At 47.8% G+C, this 22,940-nt stretch overlaps 1 protein-coding gene across 1 annotated transcript in view; it reads right to left on the bottom strand.

Annotated features, from left to right (window-relative positions):
• Window positions 1-22,940, bottom strand: part of sh3d19 (SH3 domain containing 19) — a 56,837-nt gene that overhangs the window by 21,084 nt on the left and 12,813 nt on the right. The window contains 7 exon segments of the mRNA XM_052126319.1: window positions 16,470-16,710; window positions 16,816-16,856; window positions 17,504-17,592; window positions 20,091-20,204; window positions 20,338-20,948; window positions 20,950-21,349; window positions 21,436-21,619. Of these exon segments, the coding sequence (XP_051982279.1) occupies window positions 16,470-16,710; window positions 16,816-16,856; window positions 17,504-17,592; window positions 20,091-20,204; window positions 20,338-20,948; window positions 20,950-21,349; window positions 21,436-21,619 (1,680 nt within the window).

Here is a 22,940-nt window from a genome sequence, read left to right as displayed (position 1 = left end):
CGTTCAGTGGTGCTAGTGGCGCAGAAATAGGACCATTCCTTATTTTACAGGACGTTTGGCATCTTTCGTTAATTAATTTTACCTGATACTGCTTCAGTGTGAGGGTGACTCTCTCTCTCACTCTATCTCTCTCCACTAACTGTCATAAATTCCCTCAGTGGATGATGGAGGGGACAACGGTTGTCAGGGGCGGGGAATGACAGAATTCAAGTTATAATGCACCAATTATAACAAATAATATTAAGTTTCACAAAACAGAATCCAATACAGTAAAAGCAAAACAAACGCACAGTAGACTCTGGACTTCAGAAGCAGCAAAACAAGTGGGTATACCAAGGGTATCCGCAAATATTGATCCTTGTTATACGCAAACAGCCCTGGGAAAAGGTAAGCACACCATTCCATGCAAAACCAAAGCATAATCAACCATTATGTGTTGTCATGAAATGCACAAACTGACAGCCTGTCTGAAATGCTGCAAACACAGACAAGGGTAATGAAACTAACAGTAAAGCATCCCATTGTTGTTATATTGTTATGCTGTTTGCAATTCTGGAAAAATTTTTATATGGCCGGGAATAAAAAGAAAAATCTTGTTGAGTCTTATGTAAAGCCTTCCAAATATCTATCAGCTCTAATTCAGACATCATGTGTTTCACAGCTCTTGCTGATGGTGTCAAGGCAGAACATTTAGCAGGTGATCTGTCTGAAGGGTCTAGAACCAAATTAAAGTCACCTCCAATGATTGTACAAGGCAAAAAAAGCTTGAAGTGTAAATTGTGGAAAAATTGAGGTTCATCCTGATTGGGGGCATAAACATTTGCTATTGTGATACTTTCAGCTGCAAAATACCCTTTAAGGACAATATATCTTCCGCAGTTGCCTTTAACCACATGCTCCAAGACAAAAGGAACTCTGCGGTTTATCAGAACAGCAACCCCTCTTGAGTGAGAACTATATGAAGCAAAAAAGACTTGACCAGGCCATTGACGTGATAGCTTACAATGATCCTCCTCAATCAGATGGGTCTCTTGCAAAAGAGCAATGTCTATCTTATTTTTCTTTAAAAACAACAGTATTTTCTTTCTCTTTAAATTGTTATTAATCCCATTAACATTCCAGGACAGATATTTATATTTAACTCGTTCAGTTATAGGTCAAGGTAAAATAAAAGCAACACAAAAAGATTGAGAGTAAAGAAAAAAAAGAACAATAAAGTGGCACCCCCCAACACTCCCCCCCCTCCCCGAAAAAAAAAACACGTGTAACGTTGCATATTGAACATGCGCAACTTCAAGCTAAAGCTACCCACATACATCCACAGAATAAATGCAGATTACGCCATCTACTGGGCAACGAAAGTTGGTAAACTGGACAGAATTATTTCAGAGAACAGCTTATAAATAAAGTGGTAGGATAGACAATTGAACAGGCTCCTTATTGTCCCTTCTTACAACTATTCGGAGCTCACATATCCATAGACCCAATTACTATTTACAACGTACCCACAGTCTTACTCCAAACTCGTTGCCGACAGAAGTGTTGGGTGATGAGTTTTCAAATAAGCCTCTGCAGTGTCTTTCGAGTTGAAAGATCGCGCACCCTCTGGTAGACCCACTCTCAACGTGGCAGGGTATTGCATGCTGTATGAGATAATATGATCCCGGAGCCGTCTTCTAAGTGGGGCAAACGCCTGTTTCTTCTTATAGAGGGTCGTTGACATGTCCCGGAAGATCATGATTTTTGAATTGCCATATGTAAGCTCTTTTTTCTCCCGTGCAGCATTCAATATTGAGACCGTATCTCTGAAGCGACGCAATTTAATCACAATGGCCCGTGGTCTTTCGTATTCTGCCGGCCGGCGCTGAAGCGTATGGTGAGCTCGTTCAATTTCAAAGGGGCGCTCCTGATCAACACCAATGATTTCTGGAAGCCATTCCTCCACGAACGACACTGCATTTCTCCCTTCTACCCCTTCAGGAAAGCCAACGAGGCGTAAATTGTTACGCCTGGAGCGATTTTCAAGATCGTCGACCTTATCTTTCAGAGTATTTCACGCTGCTTTTTACCGTCCACGATGTCCTCACGCAGACTCACAATGGCTTCTTCAAATCCGTCTTGGCGTGATTCGAGTTCGCACAGTTTTTGCCTCGTTTCTTGAAGGTCGCTGTGTACTTTGTCTACTGAGTCCCGTGTTTCACACAGACGCCCGTCTAGCATGACTTGAATTTTCGTGAAGCCTTTCTCCAGTTCTGACTGGAACCATTCAGGAGGTGACGCCAAGTTAACCGTCAATACTGAAGGGCTGTCTTCGGTGGCGTTAGTTGTTTCCTTTTTGTTCTCGATGGGTTTTTAGGAGGCATCCTCAAGCGTTGCCAAAAGAGGTGTATCCAGTTTAAATTAAAGAAAATACAAGCGTAGCCGCATTTTGCTCAAGTTAATGCACTATAAGCAGGATTTTCTGTGGGAGCGATGCTTTCGCGTCTTACTCTATGGCGGCCATAACCGGACCTCCCCCACCACCATGTTCTGCCACTCCTTAGGCACTGTCCCAGATTTCCACGCAATGTTGAAGAGGCGTGTCATCCATGACAATCCCTCCACATCCAAAGCTTTCAGCATTTCTGGTCGGATCTCATCAATCCCCGGGGCTTTGCCACTGCGGAGTTGTTTGACTACCTCATTGACCTCCCCCAGGGAAATAGAATCTGATCCCCCATCAGCCTCTAACATAGAGGGCGTGTTGGGATTTAGGAGTGTTCCTTCCACCACCCAATAAGCTTTGGTGTAATAATCTTTCCCCGTTTCCCCCTCCGAAGGTGGCGGACGGTTTTCCAGAAGCATTTTGGTGCAGACCGAAAGTCCTTCTCCATGGCGTCTCCGAACTTTTCTCACACCCACTGCTTTGCCTCCCTCAAAGCCGAGGCCGCAGCACTTCGGGCCTATCAGTACCTTGCAACTGCCTCCGGAGACCTCCGGGACAACAAATCCCGGAAGGCCTCTTTCTTCAGTCGGACGGCTTCCATGACCACCAGTGTCCACCACGGTGTTCGAGGGTTACCACCCCTTGTGGCACCTAAAACCTTGAGGCCGCAGCTCTCCACCGTGTCTTCGGCAATGGAAGCTTTGAACATTGCCCACTCCGGTTCAATGTCCCCAACCTCCGCAGGGATGCCTGAAAAGCTCCACCGGAGGTGTGAGTTGAAGATCTCGTGGACAGGGACCTCCTCCAAACGTTCCCAGTTCACCCGCACTACTCGCTTGGGCTTTCCAGGTCTGTCCAGAGTCTTTCCCCACCCCCTGACCCAACTCACCACCAGATGGTGATCGGTTGACAGCTCTGCCCCTCTCTTCATCCGAGTGTCCTCAGATCCGATGACACGATTACAAAATCGATCATCAACCTTCGGCCTAGGGTGCTCTGGTACCACGTACACTTATGAGCATCCTTATGTTCGAACATGGTGTTTGTTATAGATAATCCATGACTATCACAGAAGTCTAATAACAAACATCCACTTGAGTTCAGATCGGGGAGGCCGTTCCTCCCAATCACGACTTTCCAGGTGTCCCTGTCATTTCCCATGGGCCCTATTCAGGACTCCATTCAGGGTCTCCAAGAAGGCTGAATACTCTGAACTGCTGTTCGGTGCATATGCACAGACAACAGTCAGAGTTTCCACCCCCACAACCCGTAGGCGTAGGGAGGCAACCCTCTCGTCCACCGGGGTAAACTTCAACGTAGTGGCGCTCAGCCTGGGGCTCGCGAGTATCCCCAGACCTGCCCGTCGCCTCACACCCTGGGAAACTCCAGAGAAGAATAGAGTCCATCCCCTATCCAGGAGTACGGATCCAGAGCCAAAACTGTGCGTTGAAGTAAGCCCCACCAGATCCAACTGGTAACGCTCCACCTCCCTCACCAGTTCCGGCTCCTTCCCCCCAGTGAGGTGACATTCCACGTCCATAGAGCTAGCCTTTGCTGCCCGGGTCTGGTCTGTCGAGGCCCACGGCCTTCACTGCCATATCACCCGACTCCTGCGGTTTCTCCAATGGGTGGTGGGCCCAAGGGATGTAGAGGGGGGTTTCGCGTCGCTTCTTCGGGCTGTGCCCGGCCGGGCTCCATGACAAGCCCGACCACCAGGCACTCGCCGACGAGCCCTCCATCTGGGCCTGGCTCCAGACGGGGGCCCCGGGCTTCCTCCGGGCAGGGTAACTCCTCCTCTTGCCGTTTTTTCCATAGAGTCTGTGTGAACCATTCCTAGACTGGCCCCTCACCTGAGACCACTTTGCCTTGGGAGACCCTACCAGGAGCACATGGATCCAGACAACACAGCCCTCAGGATCATAAGGGCACACAAACCTTTCCACCAAGATAAGGTGCTGGTTCCCGGAGAGGGGATTTTTCTAATCCAGTCAGATTAAAAAAACAGAGCTAACTGTTGTACAATTAATGATACAAAATGATTGATGGAGTAACAGGGATAGATTTAGGAGGAATAACCTGTGGGGTTCTCAGTGCACCAAGCGGACAGAGTGAAAGACCTCTTAGGTACATTCTATTAAGTCTTTCTGCTCTACTGATCTGGAATTCCTCATGATTCTGTGTCAACTATTCAGGCTACCGAGGGAATTCACAGCGGTCATTATCAAAGCTGTGCACATCCCCTCACAAGCCGACACAGTCTAGGCACTCAAGGAACTATATGGGAATATAAGTAAGCAGGAAGCCGCAAACCCTGACGCCGCGTTCATTGTGACCGGGGACTTTAACAAAGCCAACTTCAGGTCAATAACACCAAAATGCTTCCAACACATCAGATGCAACATGCAAGGGGACCGGGTTTTGGACCATTGCTATTCTCTCTTCCGGGATGGCTACAAATCCCTCCCCCGCCCACCATTTGTCAAATTGGGCCATTGAGCTTAATACTTTTTATGCTTGTTTCGAGGGAAATAACACCACCCTCGTAGAGACAGCTCTCATGGCCAAAGCTGCAATGGTTAGTTCACTCTCCATCTCTGTAGCGGACTGTGGAGGTGAAGGCTTGGTCGAGACCCTGTCTGGGGAGAGAGAAAGCGGTAAGGACATCCACCTGAGATGAACTATGACATACTACCATCTCTGTGTTCACAGTGAGAGACGGGAGAGATAAAAAGATGGCCAGCTCACAAAGAGAGGAGGAAGACCAGAGTCTTCGTGTCTGTTCCCTGAGGGAGAGTCTTGTGTTGTGTGAAGCTGAAAAGTGAACTGTTTATTTCAGTGACGCTGAAAAGCCATCTTATATATTGAGTTCAGCTGTACAGAGATTGCTGGTTATTTGTGAATAAAACGGACTCATGTGAACTGTGGAAACTGGTTCCCACTTCCTCCTTTATCTGCCCAACCTGAACCTTTGTTACACAGACGTAACCCGATCCTTCTGAAGGGTGAATATCCGTAAAGCCATGGGTCCAGGAGGCATTCCGGGCTGCGTCATCAGAGCGTGCGTGAACCAACTGGCTGGTGTTTTTACAGACATTTTCAACCTTTCCCTCTTCTGTGGTCCCCACATGTTTTAAAATGTCCACCATTGTGCCTGTACCGAAGCAATCCAAAATCACTTGCTTAAATGACTGGTGTACTGTTGCTCTGACCCGCATCATCAGCAAATGCTTTGAGAGACTAGTCAAAGATTACATCTGCTCTGTGCTGCCTGCCTCACTGGACACACTGCAGTTTGCTCACCGCAGCAACTGTTCCACTGATGATGCCATTGAATTTACACTACACACTGGTCTCTCCCACCTGGAAAAAAGAATGCATATGTGAGAATGCTGTTTGTAGACTACAGCTCAGCATTCAACACTATAGTGCCTTTCAAGCTTGATGTGAAACTCCGGGCTCTGGGCTTAAACAGCTTGCTGTGCAGATGGATCCTGGACTTCCTGTTGGGCAGATGTTAGCTCTTTCCCCGCCAGCGTTTTTAAAAAAAAGTTGCCAGCCACCGCCAGGGTGCCACGATTTTATTTTATCTTCATTTGTTCTTTTTTTATTGTGACTTGAACAGAGGTAGGTTTTGTCAAAAAACAACATTTCAGACAAAAAGCTGAGAAAAAGGCATGTTTATGTCTGATATTTTGAGCTTCTCATACTCCACTTCTTCATGTTTGAGACGATCACAGTCTGTTTCTTTGATCAAAGAGTTGCGTACTCTTTCAAAACATGCGCAGGGGTCTTCCTTACCGTATAACACCTAAAACACGTAAACCCGGAAAATTCCGTGTTTGGCGGGGAAGCGTTTTTTCATAAAACACGGAAAATTCTGTGTTTGGCGGGGAAAGAGTTAGGTGGTCAGAATCGGCAGCAACATCTCTTCACCACTGACTCTCAACACTGGAGCTTCGCAGGGCTGTGTTCTCAGCTCACTCCTGTACTCCCTCTACACGCATGACTGCCTGGCAACTAACAGCTCCAATGCCATCATCAAGTTTGCTGATGATCCGACGGTGCACCTTTCTCATTAGTCAAGCCAGACTCGAGAGGAGGGACCTCCAGTAGAAGTTAAAACATTTACATTTACATTTACATTTATGCATTTGGCAGACGCTTTTATCCAAAGCGACTTACAGTGCACTTATTACAGGGACAATCCCCCCGGAGCAACCTGGAGTTAATTGCCTTGCTCAAGGACACAATGGTGGTGGCCGTGGGGTTCAAACCAGCGACCTTCTGATTAACAGCCCTGTGCTTTAGCCACTACGCCACCACCAGTAAGACACGTCCCGCCTCTTACTGCCTCTCTTTTCCCTGGCTCTTTTCCCTGACTCTCTTCTGCTGTTCGTGTGCGCTCTCTCAACAGCCAAGGCAATTGCAAGTATCGTACCAGTAGCTAACTGATCTTAGTTTAGTATAAGACATGAAAACCCCTTTGTAACAAAGGTGCTTTTAAATTAAGAAATGGATGGTTTCTTCAGATGGTTAAGTGACTTTTCATAACTGCATTTCCCCTTTTTCCACTTTTCCCTTTCCCCTTTCCCATGTATGAGTGTTTTGTGTGTGTGTTTTTGTTTAGATTAGCTATGTGTTCGTATTTTAGTTACATCAATTTTGTGTACATTCTTGCGAGTTGATCCTGGTCTGCTTGTAAATCAACGTAAATTTAACGATTCGATCTCAGCTACAGGGTAAGAAAGAGTTTTTTTTTTGTGGCCACAAAAAATAGACTTCCCCTTCTGTCGCTCTCTCCACGTTGTGTCAGAGAAGCGACACTAGGGGTCTCTCTTGAGCGCCGATATTCACCTCTGGACTATGAAAAAAGGCCAATGAGAGTTGGCAACCAGTATTTGCATGTCCCGCCCCCGGACATACGGGTATTTAAACGGCGCAAATACGGGAGTTCATTCAGAAAATTTCTTCGGAGCCGATGGTCGTGTCTGCAACTGCTGCGTGTACACACCGAGTTCCTGTTATCCCTCTGCTGCATGCTGTTGGATTCTACGGCACACAACAGTGGCTTTCTCCTGTTTGCATGGCTGTGCATTCCTGCCCCTGGGCGCATCGACAGTGCAGATTTAAAAACTCTCAGGAGTTTTTTCCCTAAAAGAGTGATTTTATTTAAAGGAGTAATTTCCTCTAAAAGAGCAAAACACAGCGCCGTTGAATGTCCTTTTAAGGACGCGTCTTTATAAAGATGCCCTTCTGCCCCTGTGTTGTTTCTGGATGCGGTAGAGTGCTCTCCGCTTCCGACGGCCACAGGCGCTGTCTCGTGTGTCTGGGTAGCGATCACACTGAGGCTGCGTTTGTGGATGGTTCATGTTCTCACTGCGAGAACATGACCATGATAACGTTGCGGTTGCGGCTTGCTTACAACCGTGAGCAAGCCACTCCAGCCGCCCCCCGTGTCGCTCCTTCTTCCCACGGGATTGAGGACGATGCGGCTGGCGATGGAGGCGATTTGGGGATGGTTGCGGGTGCAGCTCCGCCGGGTACGCCCCCTCGGACCACCCGCACCCCGAAACGCTCATTGATTCCCGTCCATGCTCGAGGCAGTGGTGACAGCCAGTCTGCCGACCCTCTTGCGATGGAAGCAGATGAGCTCGCCGCGGCATCGGAGGCCGTGTTATCTGATGCTGAGGACTCCCCTGGGCTGCCGCTTTCGGGCCTGCACGCCCAGGCTGAGGCTGACGCACAGATGACTGACATGCTTTCCCGGGCAGCCAACAGCGTGGGCTTGGATTGGAACCCTCCATCCTCCCCACAACCATCACGGCTGGACGACTGGTTCCTTGGGCCTGGGCGCCGCTCACAGCCTCGCCCCGGTCCGTTTTTCCCGGAAGTGCATGACGAGCTGACGTCTTGGTGGAGAGCACCGCTCTCCACTCGTCACATCGCCACAGGCTCGTCCGCCCTCGCCACCCTCGACGGCGGAGCGCGCCATGGGTACGAGGCAATTCCCCAGGTGGATAGGGCGGTTGCGATCCATCTATGCCCCGGTTCCCCTACCACCTGGCGAGGTCGCTCCGTACTCCCTTCCCGGACCTGTAGAGCAACCTCCTCGCTGACAGCGAAGGCCTACAGCGCCACCGGACATGCCGCTTCCACCCTGCATGCCATGGCTCTCCTGCAGGTCCACCAAGCCAAGGCACTATGCGACATGCACAGGGGTGGCCCTGATCCTGACACGCTGCAGGAACTGCGCTCAGCGACCGACCTCGCCCTGAGCGACGAAGGTCACAGCGCAAGCGCTCGGGCAGGTGATGGCCACGCTAGTGGTCCAGGAATGTCAATTGTGGCTGAACATGTTCGAGATGCGTGAAGCCGACAAGACTTGCTTCCTCAACGCCCCTGTCTCCCAGTTCGGCCTCTTCGGCGACACCGTGGAGGACTTTGCCCAGCAGTTCTCCACGGTGAAGAAGCAGACGGAGGCCATCTCTCACATCATGCCTCGCCGCAAGCCTTCCGCCACGGCCCATGCCCCGTCTGCTCGCCGAGGGCCAGAAGGCAAGCCCCTGCTCCGCCTCAACCCGGGCCCAGCTCTCAGCCCCAGCGTCGAGCAAACCGCGGGAAGTGCACGCCCCCTGTCTCACGGACCCCCCTCGAGGACCCGGAAGGCTCCCAGGCACTCCTGAGACAACGCACCCAGAGTCCAAGACGTTAGCTCCGGAGGTGGTAAGACCGCTCCGTCCCCCGGTGGAGGGCCGGGAGGAGAATCCTTTGTTTATTCATTTGCCGCACCCCCTAACACGGGCTGCGGTACCCAACTTCTCAATAAAAGAGCTATTTCCTTTGTCTCTGGGGCACATGGCCCGCAAATGCCATTCTCACGGCACTCTGCTTTCAGGCCTCAACAGTCCTGGCTCCATGGACGCGGTGTCCCCGCCTTCAGCGCCACGACTGTTCCCCAGCCAGCCGGTTCAGACGAGTCCAGAGGACGCCAACATCAGACCTCCTCCTCAGTCACGAACCCGCCCCCCGCCGGGTGCGCAGAGCAAGGTAAGTGCTTTGAGTTTATTCTCAGCACCAGAGCCTCGGGACGCCACATTGCCTCCCGACGCCGCATCACCTGTTCCGCACCGCTGCGAAGCCCCGCCGGGTACGTCCAAAAAACCCATCCCCTTGGTGCCCCTAGCACGCAGTTTAGAGGCGTGGCTTTCACTGCCCAACCCGTCATGCTGGCTGCACCGGACCATTCGACTCGGTTACGCAATTCAGTTTGCCAGGTCTCCGCCCCCCTTCGTGGGCATACATTTTTCCGCAGTACACGGTCAACATGCCCACTCCCTGCGCGAAGAAATCGCCTCACTTCTATTAAAGGACACGATAGAGCCTGTCCCTCCAACCGAAACGAAGAAGGGTTTCTACAGCCCGTACTTCGTTGTACCCAAGAAAGGCGGCGGCTTACGACCGATCTTGGAGCTGCGAGTTTTCAATCAGACCTTGTCCAAACTCCCGTTCAAAATGCTCACCCAGAAACAAATTCTATCTGCCATCCGGCATCTAGATTGGTTCGCAGCGGTAGACCTGAAGGACGCGTACTTCCTTGTCTCAATTCGCCCTGTCACTGCGCGCCATTCACATCCCCGGCAACCTCAATGTGATAGCAGACGCGCTGTCAAGACAAAGCTTGCCCGGCGGAGAGTGGAGGCTCCACCCCCAGTCAGTCCTGCTGATTTGGTACCAGTTCGGCAAGGCTCAGGTACACCTGTTTGCCTCCCAAGAATCCTCCCACTGCCCGCTCTGGTATGCCTGGACAGAGGCTCCCCTCGGGGCAGACGCGTTGGCACACAGCTGGCCTGCGGGGCTGCGCAAGTACGCATTCCCCCCAGTGAGCCTTCTTGCACAGGTGCTATGCAAGGTCAGGGAGTACGAGGAGCAAGTCATTCTGGTAGCCCCTTACTGGCCTACCCGGACTTGGTTTTCGGACCTCACGCTCCTCACGACAGCCCCTCCCTGGTGAATTCCCCTGAGGAAGGACCTTCTTTCTCAGGGACGGGGCACGCTCTGGCACCTGCACCCAGACCTCTGGAACCTCCACGTCTGGCCCTTGGACGGGATGCGGAAGATCTAGCCGGCCTACCACCGACCGTCATAGATACAATCAATCAAGCCAGAGCCCCCTCTACTAGGCATCTCTACGCTCTAAAGTGGCGTCTGTTCGCGGACTGGTGTTCTTCCCAAGCCGAAGACCCGCAAAAGTGTGCAGTTAGGTCAGTGCTCGTGTTTCTTCAATACAGGCTGGAGAGGAGGCTGTCCCCCTCCACCCTCAAGGTGTATGTCGCCGCTATCGCGGCCCACCACGACATGGTAGATGGCAAGTCTCTTGGTAAGCACGACTTAATCGTCTGGGTACATCCAAAAAACCCATCGCCTTGGTGCCCCTAGCACGCAGTTTAGAGGCGTGGCTTTCACTGCCCAACCCGTCATGCTGGCTGCACCGGACCATTCGACTCGGTTACGCAATTCAGTTTGCCAGGTCTCCGCCCCCCTTCGTGGGCGTACATTTTTCCGCAGTACACGGCCAACATGCCCACTCCCTGCGCGAAGAAATCGCCCCCCTTCTATTAAAGGACACGATAGAGCCTGTCCCTCCAACCGAAACGAAGAAGGGTTTCTACAGCCCTTACTTCGTTGTACCAAAGAAAGGCGCCGGCTTACGACCGATCTTGGAGCTGCGAGTTTTCAATCGGACCTTGTCCAAACTCCCGTTCAAAATGCTCACCCAGAAACAAATTCTATCTGCCATCCGGCATCTAGATTGGTTCGCAGCGGTAGACCTGAAGGACGCGTACTTCCTCGTCTCAATTCGCCCTCAACACCGCCCCTTCCTAAGGTTCGCGTTCGACGGCCAGGCGTACCAGTACAAAGTCCTCCCCTTCGGCCTGTCTCTGTCCCCTCGCGTCTTCACGAAAGTCGCAGAGGCAGCTCTTGCCCCGCTCCGAGAAGCCGGCATACACATACTCAATTACCTCGACGACTGGCTCATACTGGGCCACTCCCGAGAGTTACTATACGCACACAGAGACCAGGTGCTCAGCCACCTCAGCCGTTTGGGGTTTCAGGTCAACTGGGAAAAGAACAAGCTCTCCCCGGTCCAGAGCATCTCTTTTCTCGGTCTGGAGTTAGACTCAGTCCAAATGACAGCACGTCTCTCCAACGAGCGTGCTCAGTCAGTGCTGAAATGCCTCGCTTCCTTCAAGCCAGGCGCCATGTACCACTAAAACGTTTCCAACAGTTCCTGGGGCATATGGCATCCTCCGCGGCAGCCGCACCGCTGGGGTTGATGCATATGGGACCACTTCAGCACTGGCTCCGGACTCGAGTCCCGAGACGAGCATGGCGCCGTGGCACGCACAACATAAAAGTTACCTCTGCCTGCTGCCAAACCTTCAAACCCTGGACAGACCTCTGCTTCCTAAGGGCAGGAGTACCCTTGCAGCAGGTGTCCCGACGCGTTCTGGTCACAACCGCCGCCTCCAAATTGGGTTGGGGCGCCGTATGCAACGGGCGCGCAGCCGCAGGCCAGTGGAACCGAGGCCCGCTGCGCTGGCACATCAACTGCCTAGAGCTGCTGGCTGTTTTTCTGGCCCTGCAGAAGTTTCTCCCGTTAATTCGGAACAAACACGTCCTAGTCAGGACAGACAGCACCATGGTTGTAGCCTACATAAACCGCCAAGGCAGAGTACACTCCCTCCACATGTCACAGCTCGCCCGTCGTCTCCTCCTTTGGAGTCAGCAGCGATTCAAGTCACTGCGCGCCACTCACATCCCCGGCAACCTCAATGTGATAGCGGACGCGCTGTCAAGACAAAGCTTGCCCGGCGGAGAGTGGAGGCTCCACCCCCAGTCAGTCCTGCTGATTTGGTACCGGTTCGGCAAGGCTCAGGTACACCTGTTTGCCTCCCAAGAAACCTCCCACTGCCCGCTCTGGTATGCCCGGACAGAGGCTCCCCTCGGGGCAGACGCATTGGCACACAGCTGGCCTGCGGGGCTGCGCAAGTACGCATTCCCCCCAGTGAGCCTTCTTGCACAGGTGCTATGCAAGGTCAGGGAGTACGAGGAGCAAGTCATTCTGGTAGCCCCTTACTGGCCTACCCGGACTTGGTTTTCGGACCTCACGCTCCTCACGACAGCCCCTCCCTGGCGAATTCCCCTGAGGAAGGACCTTCTTTCTCAGGGACGGGGCATGCTCTGGCACCCGCACCCAGACCTCTGGAACCTCCACGTCTGGCCCTTGGACGGGATGCGGAAGATCTAGCCGGCCTACCACCGACCGTCATAGATACAATCAATCAAGCCAGAGCCCCCTCTACCAGGCATCTCTACGCTCTAAAGTGGCGTCTGTTCGCGGACTGGTGTTCTTCCCGAGCCGAAGACCCGCAGAAGTGCGCAGTTAGGTCAGTGCTTGTGTTTCTTCAATACAGGCTGGAGAGGAGGCTGTCCCCCTCCACCCTCAAGGTGTATGTCGCCGCTATCGCGGCCCACCACGACATGGTAGATGGCAAGTCTCTTGGTAAGCACGACTTAATCGTCAGGTTCCTAAAAGGTGCCCGGAGGATAACTCCCTCCCGGCCTAACCTGTCCCCCTCCTGGGATCTCTCGGTCGTCCTTACGGGACTCCAGAGACCCCCCTTCGAGCCGCTTGACTCAGCTGGACTCAGGGCCCTCTCTCTCAAGACTGCCCTGCTGATCGCGCTCGCTTCCATCAAGAGGGTCGGGGACCTGCATGCATTCTCTGTTAGCGACGCTTGCCTGGAGTTCGGTCCGGCAGATACTTTCATGATCCTAAGACCGCGACCGGGCTATGTGCCCAAGGTTCCTACCACGCCCTTCAGGGATCAGGTGGTGAACCTGCAAGCGCTGCCCCGGGAGGAGGCAGACGCAGCCTTTTCACTGCTGTGTCCAGTACGTGCTTTACGTATTTATCTGGACCGCACACAGAGCACCAGACGCTCTGAGCAGCTCTTCATCTGCTTTGGGGGACAGCAGAAAGGGAAAGCTGTCTCCAAGCAGAGACTCGCCCACTGGGTTGTCGACGCCATTTCCCTGGCTTATCACACCCAGGCCGTGCCCCCCCCCCTTGCGGGTCCGAGCTCACTCCACCAGGAGTGTTGCGTCCTCATGGGCACTGGCTAGGGGCACTGCCCTAGCAGACATTTGTAGAGCAGCGGGCTGGGCAACACCTAACACTTTTGCGAGATTCTACAATCTCCGAGTTGAGTCAGTATCGTCCCGTGTTTTCTCAGGTACCGAGTCCGTAGAACTCGGTGGCACGCCCACGATCTGACCGGGTGAATCGCTTGCACCTAGCGCCCTTCCCCCTAACCAGGGGAAACAGTGCGCCTTCATTCCCAGGAGATCTCAGGTTTGGAACACTGGTCGATTCCTCCCTAGCCCTCGTGGGTCGCAGTTCAGTGGAGGAACTCGCTGACCCAAGCCACTGCGGGTACCGCAAGCTACCCTGTACTGGTATAGGTGCTCCACAGGTAAGGCCTCCTTCGGACTCCCCCTGTGTGTAACACCACGGTTCTGTCCCCTCTGGCGAGCTGACTCCCGTGTTTCCCTTAGGCAGTCATGGCTGCCTCGGTTGCTGTGCTGTATGTTCCCCCCCCTCTATGAGGCTGGATCCACCACCGCACCGACTTTTCCACATAGGCCCTAAGCAGGCCTCTGATGGTTTTGCCACTTAAACTTGCCTCCCCTCTCGGGTAGGCGTGGCCTCCGCAGGGTCTTCTCCGCCCTGAATAAGGGCTAAGACCCCCTTCCCTCAATGCGTGTAAGGGCCCCGGCCTTAGTTGCTCTATGCGAGAAACATAGAGAGAAAAGAGGCCCGGCCAGGCTTGGCCCATTCCCAGGTTGGCGGCCAGCACCTTGTTCCCCTCCAGGGTAATGATAAGGAATCCTGATGGCTTAAATGGGGCATTGGGGAAAGGGTACGTGCAGCCTGATACAGTTGCTCATCCTGCACGTAAGAATACCTGCTCGCTCCTGTATCAGCAGTTCACGTACATGGCTCAGCGCATGGCACTTTTATAAGTGGACCCCTAGTGTTGCTTCTCTGACACAACGTGGAGAGAGCGACAGAAGGGGAACGTCTAGGTTACGTATGTAACCTCCGTTCCCTGATGGAGGGAACGAGACCTTGTGTCTCCCCTGCCACGTCGCTGAGCCGAGCCACTGTTGTGGCCGGACCATTTCGGGCTCCTCAGAAAAATCCTGAATGAACTCCCGTATTTGCACCGCTTAAATACCCGTATGTCCGGGGGCGGGACATGCAAATACTGGTTGCCAACTCTCATTGGCCTTTTTTCATAGTCCAGAGGTGAATATCGGCGCTCAAGAGAGACCCCTAGTGTCGCTTCTCTGACACACGTCTCGTTCCCTCCATCAGGGAACGGAGGTTACATACGTAACCTAGACGTTTCTGAGAATTGATTGATGATCAATACTGAGTGTTCGCTGGACGAACAGGTAAATTGATTATAATATTAATTCAGCTACATCAAGTTGATTCTATTGACCGATCAAAATGTTCATAATTAATTATAATGAGTTATGATTAATTATTCGTGTTTCCCTTTTAAAAATATTTTTGACTGTGGTATATTTTCATAAATAATCTTATCCCTGTTTCTAAAAGATTTAGCTTCAACACTATACCTATATGTGTAATATTACTGTCAATAAGTCATGAGAATAATATTAATCCAATAAGAGAATTAATAATAATTCTCTTATTAAAGCTAATTCCCCACAGTAGAAATTGTGAGCTGATGCAACGAGACATTGTATTATGATTTTAATGGTGGAGAATTTATTCAGAAAAATAATCTACTTATTTGTCATTTATCTAAATTATAATGGTTGTCAAACTCGACTGATTCCATTATAAATTTCCTTACATAGTAATGTAGAAATAAAAGTTTCATTTAATTCCTAGCTCACACATACTGTTTCCCTTACAAACAATGGTAACGTACACGACACTTTAACCCGTACAGTGTACATTTATCCTACTATATTCGCTACATATATTGGTGTGAGAATCTGAGCACTTTAACTGATTACTGTTTTTTGGTGCGTTGTGGAACGCGTTGACATTCATATGCATCGATGAAACTGTATTCATTAGTGTTGATCCAGATCACAAATCACTGGTGTTGGTTGCTATGGTGATGAAAGTTCACTGGAAGACCTAAAGAGACTCTTCCGGTGCAATCTACCATGCATGCGCAACCTGCCGATGCCATATTGTAAACACAGTAAAGTTAAGCTAATAGCATAACACAACACCGCCATGAATTAACCAGTTAGCGAACTTTCATGGAAACCCCTAAATAAGCTACACAATGATGAAACAGCCTACAGAGAGGAGGTGCACACTCTGACATGCTGGTGCCAGAAGAACAACCTCTCCCTCAATGTCAGCAAAACCATGGAGCTTGTGGTGGACTTGAGGAGAAAAGACAGAAAACACAGCCCCATCACCATCAATTGAGCACTGGTGGAGAGGGTCAGAAGCTTCAAGTTCCTGAGTGTCCACATAACTGAGGAACTCACATGGTCCGTCCACACAGAGTCTCAGACTGGACTCACATTTCATACTTTCTCTTAATATCACACTGGCAAATGACTATCAACCGACAGCCTGAATGTCTGGAGGTGGGGGGGGGGGGTACTGTGTATTTTTATTGTATACAGTGTACCTTTATGTGTATACTGTATATTATTAGGTGTATATTGTATAGTGTGCTGTATAAACAAGATGTGCAAATTGTGTTATGTGTAAATTAGATACATAAGTTTATTGAAGATTTTCATGACTGCTATGTTGCTTGGAACTGCACCCAAGACTTTCAACCACTGTTGCACTTGTGTATATGGTTGAGTGACAATAAAACGATTTGATTTTGAAAAAAAAATTCAAAGTTTGGAATCAGAAAGAACAAAAAATATTAGATATCCATGCAAGTAAAATGAAATAACATCTCACTGTGTATTTGTTGTAAAGACGATGTCCAGGGTTAGGTCTTGGTGGTAGGGCAGGTCCTTTTTTTGAAGCTCTACGGCTTTGTTGCTGCCACTGAGATTGTTGTGGTTTTGTTGATACCTCTTGTGGAGCTCTTTGAGCAGAAGGGCGGCGCTGAGAGCCATCTTTCTGCGGAGGAGTGGGTCTTCCTGGTCCTGTTTTGGCTGGTGGTGGGCGAGGAGGCAGGACCTTTCCTCCACTGGGCCTAAATTAATAACAAAATTGAATGGGCAGCACCAGAGGTGTTTCACAATATAACTGAGAAATCGATACTGGAATAGCTGTGGGAAAAAAAACTGGATTAATTTACCGTGGTGGAAGAGACATATCAGATGAAAGCCTGAAGGAGTCCTGTAAAAGAAACAGCAACATTGTCAGACTAACTGTTCTCAAAATTCAATGGTAACCTGTGTTTTGTCAAATTATAAAATTGTTAATGTAACATTTGTAAAATTTAATTTGTACATTACATAATAATACATATAAAGAATAAATAATAGAACACAGTAAATGAATATGGCACATGGTTTCACAATAGTTTCAGTGTCACATCGCATGTGACCGGCTATAAATTTTCTATAGCCGCTTGTCCTATGTAGGGTCCATCTCAGGTCTAAGACACAAAGACAAACACATTCACACTCTCACTTACACCTACGGGCAATTTAAAATCTTCAATTCACTTGAGACCTGCAAGTCTTTGGACAGTGGGGAAAACCGGAGCACCTTTAGAAACCTTCTTGCTGACAGTGCGACCCACTAAGCCACCGTGCCGCCCCCGTATGTGACCACACAATCAAATTTGGAACAACTAACAAGGTAGACTGTTTATTTATTTATTTTAGTGTAATCATATTTTCACATATATTTCATTGTTCATATGGGTTTTTCTTAAAAAGTGATTGTCATCGTCTCAAGCCAACGAATGACAGACTGAAAAACAAGATATTTTAGATATTTACCCCATATTTATACATTTTAGATGTATAAAGCCTTACTTTGTGAAAGGGTTTGGCAGGTGTGGGGGGGGCACCCACAGCTTTCTGCACAGGTAAAGGAGGAGGATCATCTGCCATCTCTTCAGAGTCTGAAAATCAGAGTTCCATTCATTGACAATGCCAACAATACAGCATATTTGTATGTTTTTTGTTGGTTTGTTTACATTACTACAAGGTATTGTGAACATTTAAGGTTAATTACTCTGAATACTGACAATTCTTTTTGACTTTATTGAAATACCACAGACATAAATGCACTTACAATAGTACCTTTACAATTGAAGCCAAGCAGGCAAGCTGGCAGCACCTCAAATAATATTGTTTTAAAAGTATAACAATAACACGTGTTGGCATGACACATGAGACTGATGTGACAGAATCACTTACCAAGCCTGTCCGAGCAAAGTTCCATGCAATATTTCAACTCATGACCAGCTAAACTTAGTTACTCTCGCTTGATAATCACACAACAATAACAGGAAGGCGAATTGTGTTTCTGTACAAAACTGTATACATGGAGTAAACTCCACTAGGAGGAACAACATTGTAAACGGTACAGCAAAACTAGAAGTTAACCCATTTAGATAAGATGTCCTACTTCAAAAGCACAATTAAAGAAAAATATTTACTGAAGAATTCATGTAACAAAAATATTGTACAAGCTTCACATTTCTGCTTTTAAAACCTCTGGCCAGCTTGCCTACAAGGCTTCCATTGTACAGTACATACAGTACTGTAAACAGGTTTACAAACTAAGGAACAGCATTATTTTGATGCGGTCCAACCACTTAAATTGTATTTAATCCGGAAAAGTACTTTAACTTATTGTAATTTACATTATTTTTAAATGTTCCACTTTATGCCATATCATACTGTGGAGGCTAAATGAAAAGACTATTAAGAACAACATAATGTTGAATGACCCACTTAAGTACTATTAGTCATATCTCTGACAACTGTTATTTTAGTTACGGTAAGGGTGGGGGACTGGGAATCTCAGCGATTAAAGACGCTGACTACCACCCCTGGAGTCGCGAGTTCAAATTTAGGGTGTGCAGAGTGACACCAGCCATATCTCTTAAGCAACCAAATTGGCCCGGTTGCTAAGGTGGGTAGAGTCACATGGATTAACCTCCTCGTGGTCACTATAATGTGGTCCGCTCTCAGTGGGGTGCATGGTGCGTTGTACATGGATGCCGTGGAAAATAGCGTGAAGCCTCCACATGAGTCTTCAAGGTAACGTCTCAAACGCGAGGCTATTAATATTTGTCCACCGCCACCTGGATTGAGGCGAGTCACTTCAAGCTCATTGGGGAATTGGGCATTCCAAATTGGGCAGAACTTACTGTAAGTGTATATAGGAAACTACAGATTAATAAACGAAGGTACTATTTGGGTAAAGGTAAAGTTGGTCGGCCAATCCAAATAGAATTAGTCTTACCTCTGACTACTGATGATGTTACTCCAGTTAAGTGTATGCAGATCTATTGGTGGCTAAACAAAATTACGACTTAATACAAAAGCAAGTGGGAGCATCCTATCTAATAGTTTTAATGAACTGCCGCAGGTTTCCAGCCGGACTGCAAGGCTCACCTCACTGACCACTGCCTGCATCATCACAGCGAATAAACTGCTATCAACCGCAATCCAATCGAACAATGAGTAACTCTTCTCTGACCACAGCTTGAATCGCTTTTCTTAAAATGGAATACATAGGCAATAAATTACTGTACACTAAACTACATGCATTTCCACAGTCAATTCAGGATGGACTTCAAAGACAATTAGCCATAAATCTTACAGATCAGTGAATATTCATTAGTTTCAAAACAAGAATCTACTCAGTTTACTCAATTAATAGATGACATGTATTACATATGGCTAACTATTATTGCTATTCATGCTGTAAAGGAAGAGGGGAACTGGCTCCCCCAACTAAGCCTTGTTTCTCCTAAGGTTTTTTTCTCCATGAACTAACTTCTTATGGAGTTTTGGGTTCCTTGCCACAGTCGCCTTTGGCTTGCTCACTGTGGGCCTAAAGACAAACAATTTTAAGGCATGATTTTCAAATAAACTGCTAAATGAGAGCTTTAAGACATTACAGACATTTCAGCACATTTTTTGGTGAAGCTGCTTTTAAACGATTAATAAAAGCTATACAAATAAAAATGACTTGACTTACAAAAAAAAAAAGACTAGTTGTACCTCTGACAAATAACCAAAACTGGCGAGTTTGGGAGTTGAGATCTGTGATGACGGCCGGTGTGAGACTCTAAGCGACACAATGATGGCAATTGGAATCTAAACCTAAATTCGAGGTCTTGGGAATTGCAGACAGAGTAAATTAATAATAGAGTCAGATTCAGTCTAAACTAAACCTTATAGTTTAAGACGTTTCACCCAGATGTGCCAGAAAAGATTCACCACTTCACCACTCTACTGGATTCCGTAGTTCCCCAGTAGGGTTGCCCTTACACAATGAATGTGCTAATGTGCCAAAACCTGCATTAAAAGCATGTAAGCTCTTTTAAAAAGCCCCTCACATATGAGAGCAGATAAAATAATTTTTGGTGGCTGTCACACTCACATTTGTCAGTTTTACTGGGGACTCTGATGACTGTGGGTCTCCTAGTCACTCCCTGTGAGTTTGGTCCTGTATGGCTGAATTCCCCTTGACGGGCAGGTGTAGTGGGAGAGAAGTCTGTGTGAAGGATACATTAAAATACATTACTCAATTTATAGTAGTGATAGACATACGGTTACTACATCCACAGGAATTATATGTTAAATGGGTTCAGCATTGTATTTTAATCGGGCAAAACATTGCCACTTACTGATAGCAGCATCCACATTTTCATTGCTTTGCATAAACTGTGTGGATGTGGAGTTTGGAAGCAATGCAGTAGAGTTGTGATTGTTGAGGTTGAACATGTCTTTGCTGGGCTTGAGTGGAATGGAGGGACCTTTGAATCCTGCTTCCTCATCCTGGGAACTTACACTCTTAACTTTGACCAATGAGGGTCTTGATGGAGGAATGATGCCATTCCTTAAGGGGGGCTGAAAGTCAAACTCCTTCTTTGAGTTTATGGATGGTTTTCTGAAAAGCTGAGGTCTTGGAGCAGGAGTAGGGACTATATCAACAACTTCATATAAATGGTTGTCAAAGGCTGGAAACTCTTCCTCTTTGGGTTTTTTGAAAGAGGCCCCCCGAGTGGCAATGGAGGGTTTTGGTGCCAGCACTGGCGGTTTGGAGTAAGCTTTTCGAGGACGGGGAAAAGGCATGGGGGTTTCACCATTCTCTGCGCTAGATTGACTTTCAAAGGCCTGGATTTTTGCACGGATGTTGCGGTCACTGTGTAGGGCGGTCATGTTCTCAGAAGGGTTCTCTTCACCTTGGTCTGTCTGCTCTCCTTGAATGTCAACAGGTTTACTCAAATAACACTGAGCTGAAGACATCTAAGAGTTCCTTCAGATGCTTTCCTGAATTGACATTTGAACTCCCCAGAGGAGTTACAGGACAAAACTCCCAGCTGTGTTGTAGGGGAATTAGAGGTTGCACATTGGCATCATTGGTTGGGCTCTGTTTAGATTTGGAACGAGGCAGAGGTACAGGGTGTGGAGTTGGGGACAGATCAACAATGGCCACAGACAAGTCAGTTAATATGGTGTTTAGCTGATGTGGGTTAGGAGTTAATGACGAGCAGTTTTGCTCATTGATGTGGGAATCACTGCGAATGGTAACTGTGTCCTCTTCGCGACGGCAGAAGGTTTCAGTTTCTTGGAAGATGGGTTTGGGTTTAGAGGGCAGTAATGGACGAGGTGGTTTCTTTGGCTGCTTTACTGAAACTGCAAAAGACAGACAATCACATATTCAGAGTTAAAGTTCATGGTTTTACATTTGTGGTCTCTAAACGTAGTCACTATGAACTAACCTCCGCATCTGTGCTGTTGGACCAGCTGCAGGTACGTGCTGGAATCTGGATGTGTGACATTCTGCTCTAATAAGTCTGTTTGGGTGGCAATAGTGGTTGTGTGAGAGCGTCGTGGAGGAGGTGTTGTTGTGCTAACCTGCTCCTGGGTCTTCTCCTTGATCACCTGCTCATAGGATGGTGGGAGCTAAAGCATGAGAAAAGGGAATAGCTAAAACTCAAGCATCAAGCCAAGCAAACACATGGGTTACACTGCACATCTGCTGAAAACATACAGCCCATAAGCACAGTGAATTGAAATGACTCTAATACAACCACCTTTAAAAAACATGTGCCTTAATACTGTTCGAATCTTCCTTGTACATTGTGAGCAATATATCACAGTTTCATACTCTCAGTGGCCACTAGTGATGGGCATTCCGGCTCTTTTCTGTAAGCTGGCTTGTTCGGCTAAGCTCACCAAAATGAGCCTCTTTTGGCTCCCAAACGGCTCTTTAAAAAAATATATGTTTTGCATTTTTTCAAGTCAAACAGTTTGCGATAGTTTAGAACAATTCTAATTAAATTATTAAATGAAATCATACTCTACCTTAACCACAATGTATTTAAAAATGCATTGGTTTGTTATGAAAAAGAGTGCTATTAAACATTTGCATTTAAAGTATAACTTTTTATTGTATATAAACAAAGTGCATATAAATCTAATCATTAAAAATGAATACAATCTGAACAGCATAATAGCATATTACACTATACCAAAGAAAAATAAATAACAATTTGCAAAACTGCAGCATCCCTCAAACTGAAATAAACTTAAAAAAGAAGGAAGCTATTACACATGTGCATGTAAAGTTTAACTTTTTTAATGTATATTTAAAAAGTGCATATAAATGTAACAATTCAAAACTATTTATGTCAAGGATAGATTTGAAGCTACCTTATTAATCTCTAAATCAGTGGTAAAACAATATGAATTAGTAGCTTTAAACCTCACTGTTTCTAAATCCGTACATCTCACAGTAATTGGTTGCTCCCTCAGCTAATAACGAGGCCATCTCATCTCTGATGCACACAGTGACCTCACTGAATTATAAGGAGCTTGTTCTCCTGGGTGATTTTAATGTGAATTGGTTGCAATCAGCCTCTGATGGGCTTAAATTAATTTGCGATACTCTTAACCTTTCTCAGCTAGTTGAGACACCTACTAGACCAAATTTGAAGGACTATAAAAAGTCAACATTAATTGATCTCATTCTTACAAATGTTCCACACAAATATTCATTGGCTTCTGTATATGCAAATGATGTTAGTGATCATTGTGTCATTGCCACAGTTAGAGATACAAAATTACCTAAGCAGAAATCACGTATTATTGTAAAAAGGTGTATGAAATATTTTAATGAGCAATGTTTTCTCCAAGACCTTGCTCTCTATGATTGGGATAGGATTTTCCTTATCCCTGATGTTCAGTTTGCCTGGCAATATTTTTATGATGCTTTTATATCGGT

This window comes from Xyrauchen texanus, chromosome 5 (genome assembly GCF_025860055.1).
Source record: "Xyrauchen texanus isolate HMW12.3.18 chromosome 5, RBS_HiC_50CHRs, whole genome shotgun sequence".
In the NCBI taxonomy this organism is placed as follows: Eukaryota; Metazoa; Chordata; class Actinopteri; order Cypriniformes; family Catostomidae; genus Xyrauchen; species Xyrauchen texanus.
The sequence above is the reverse complement of the archived record's forward strand: the minus strand, read 5'-3'. Positions and strand labels throughout refer to the sequence as shown.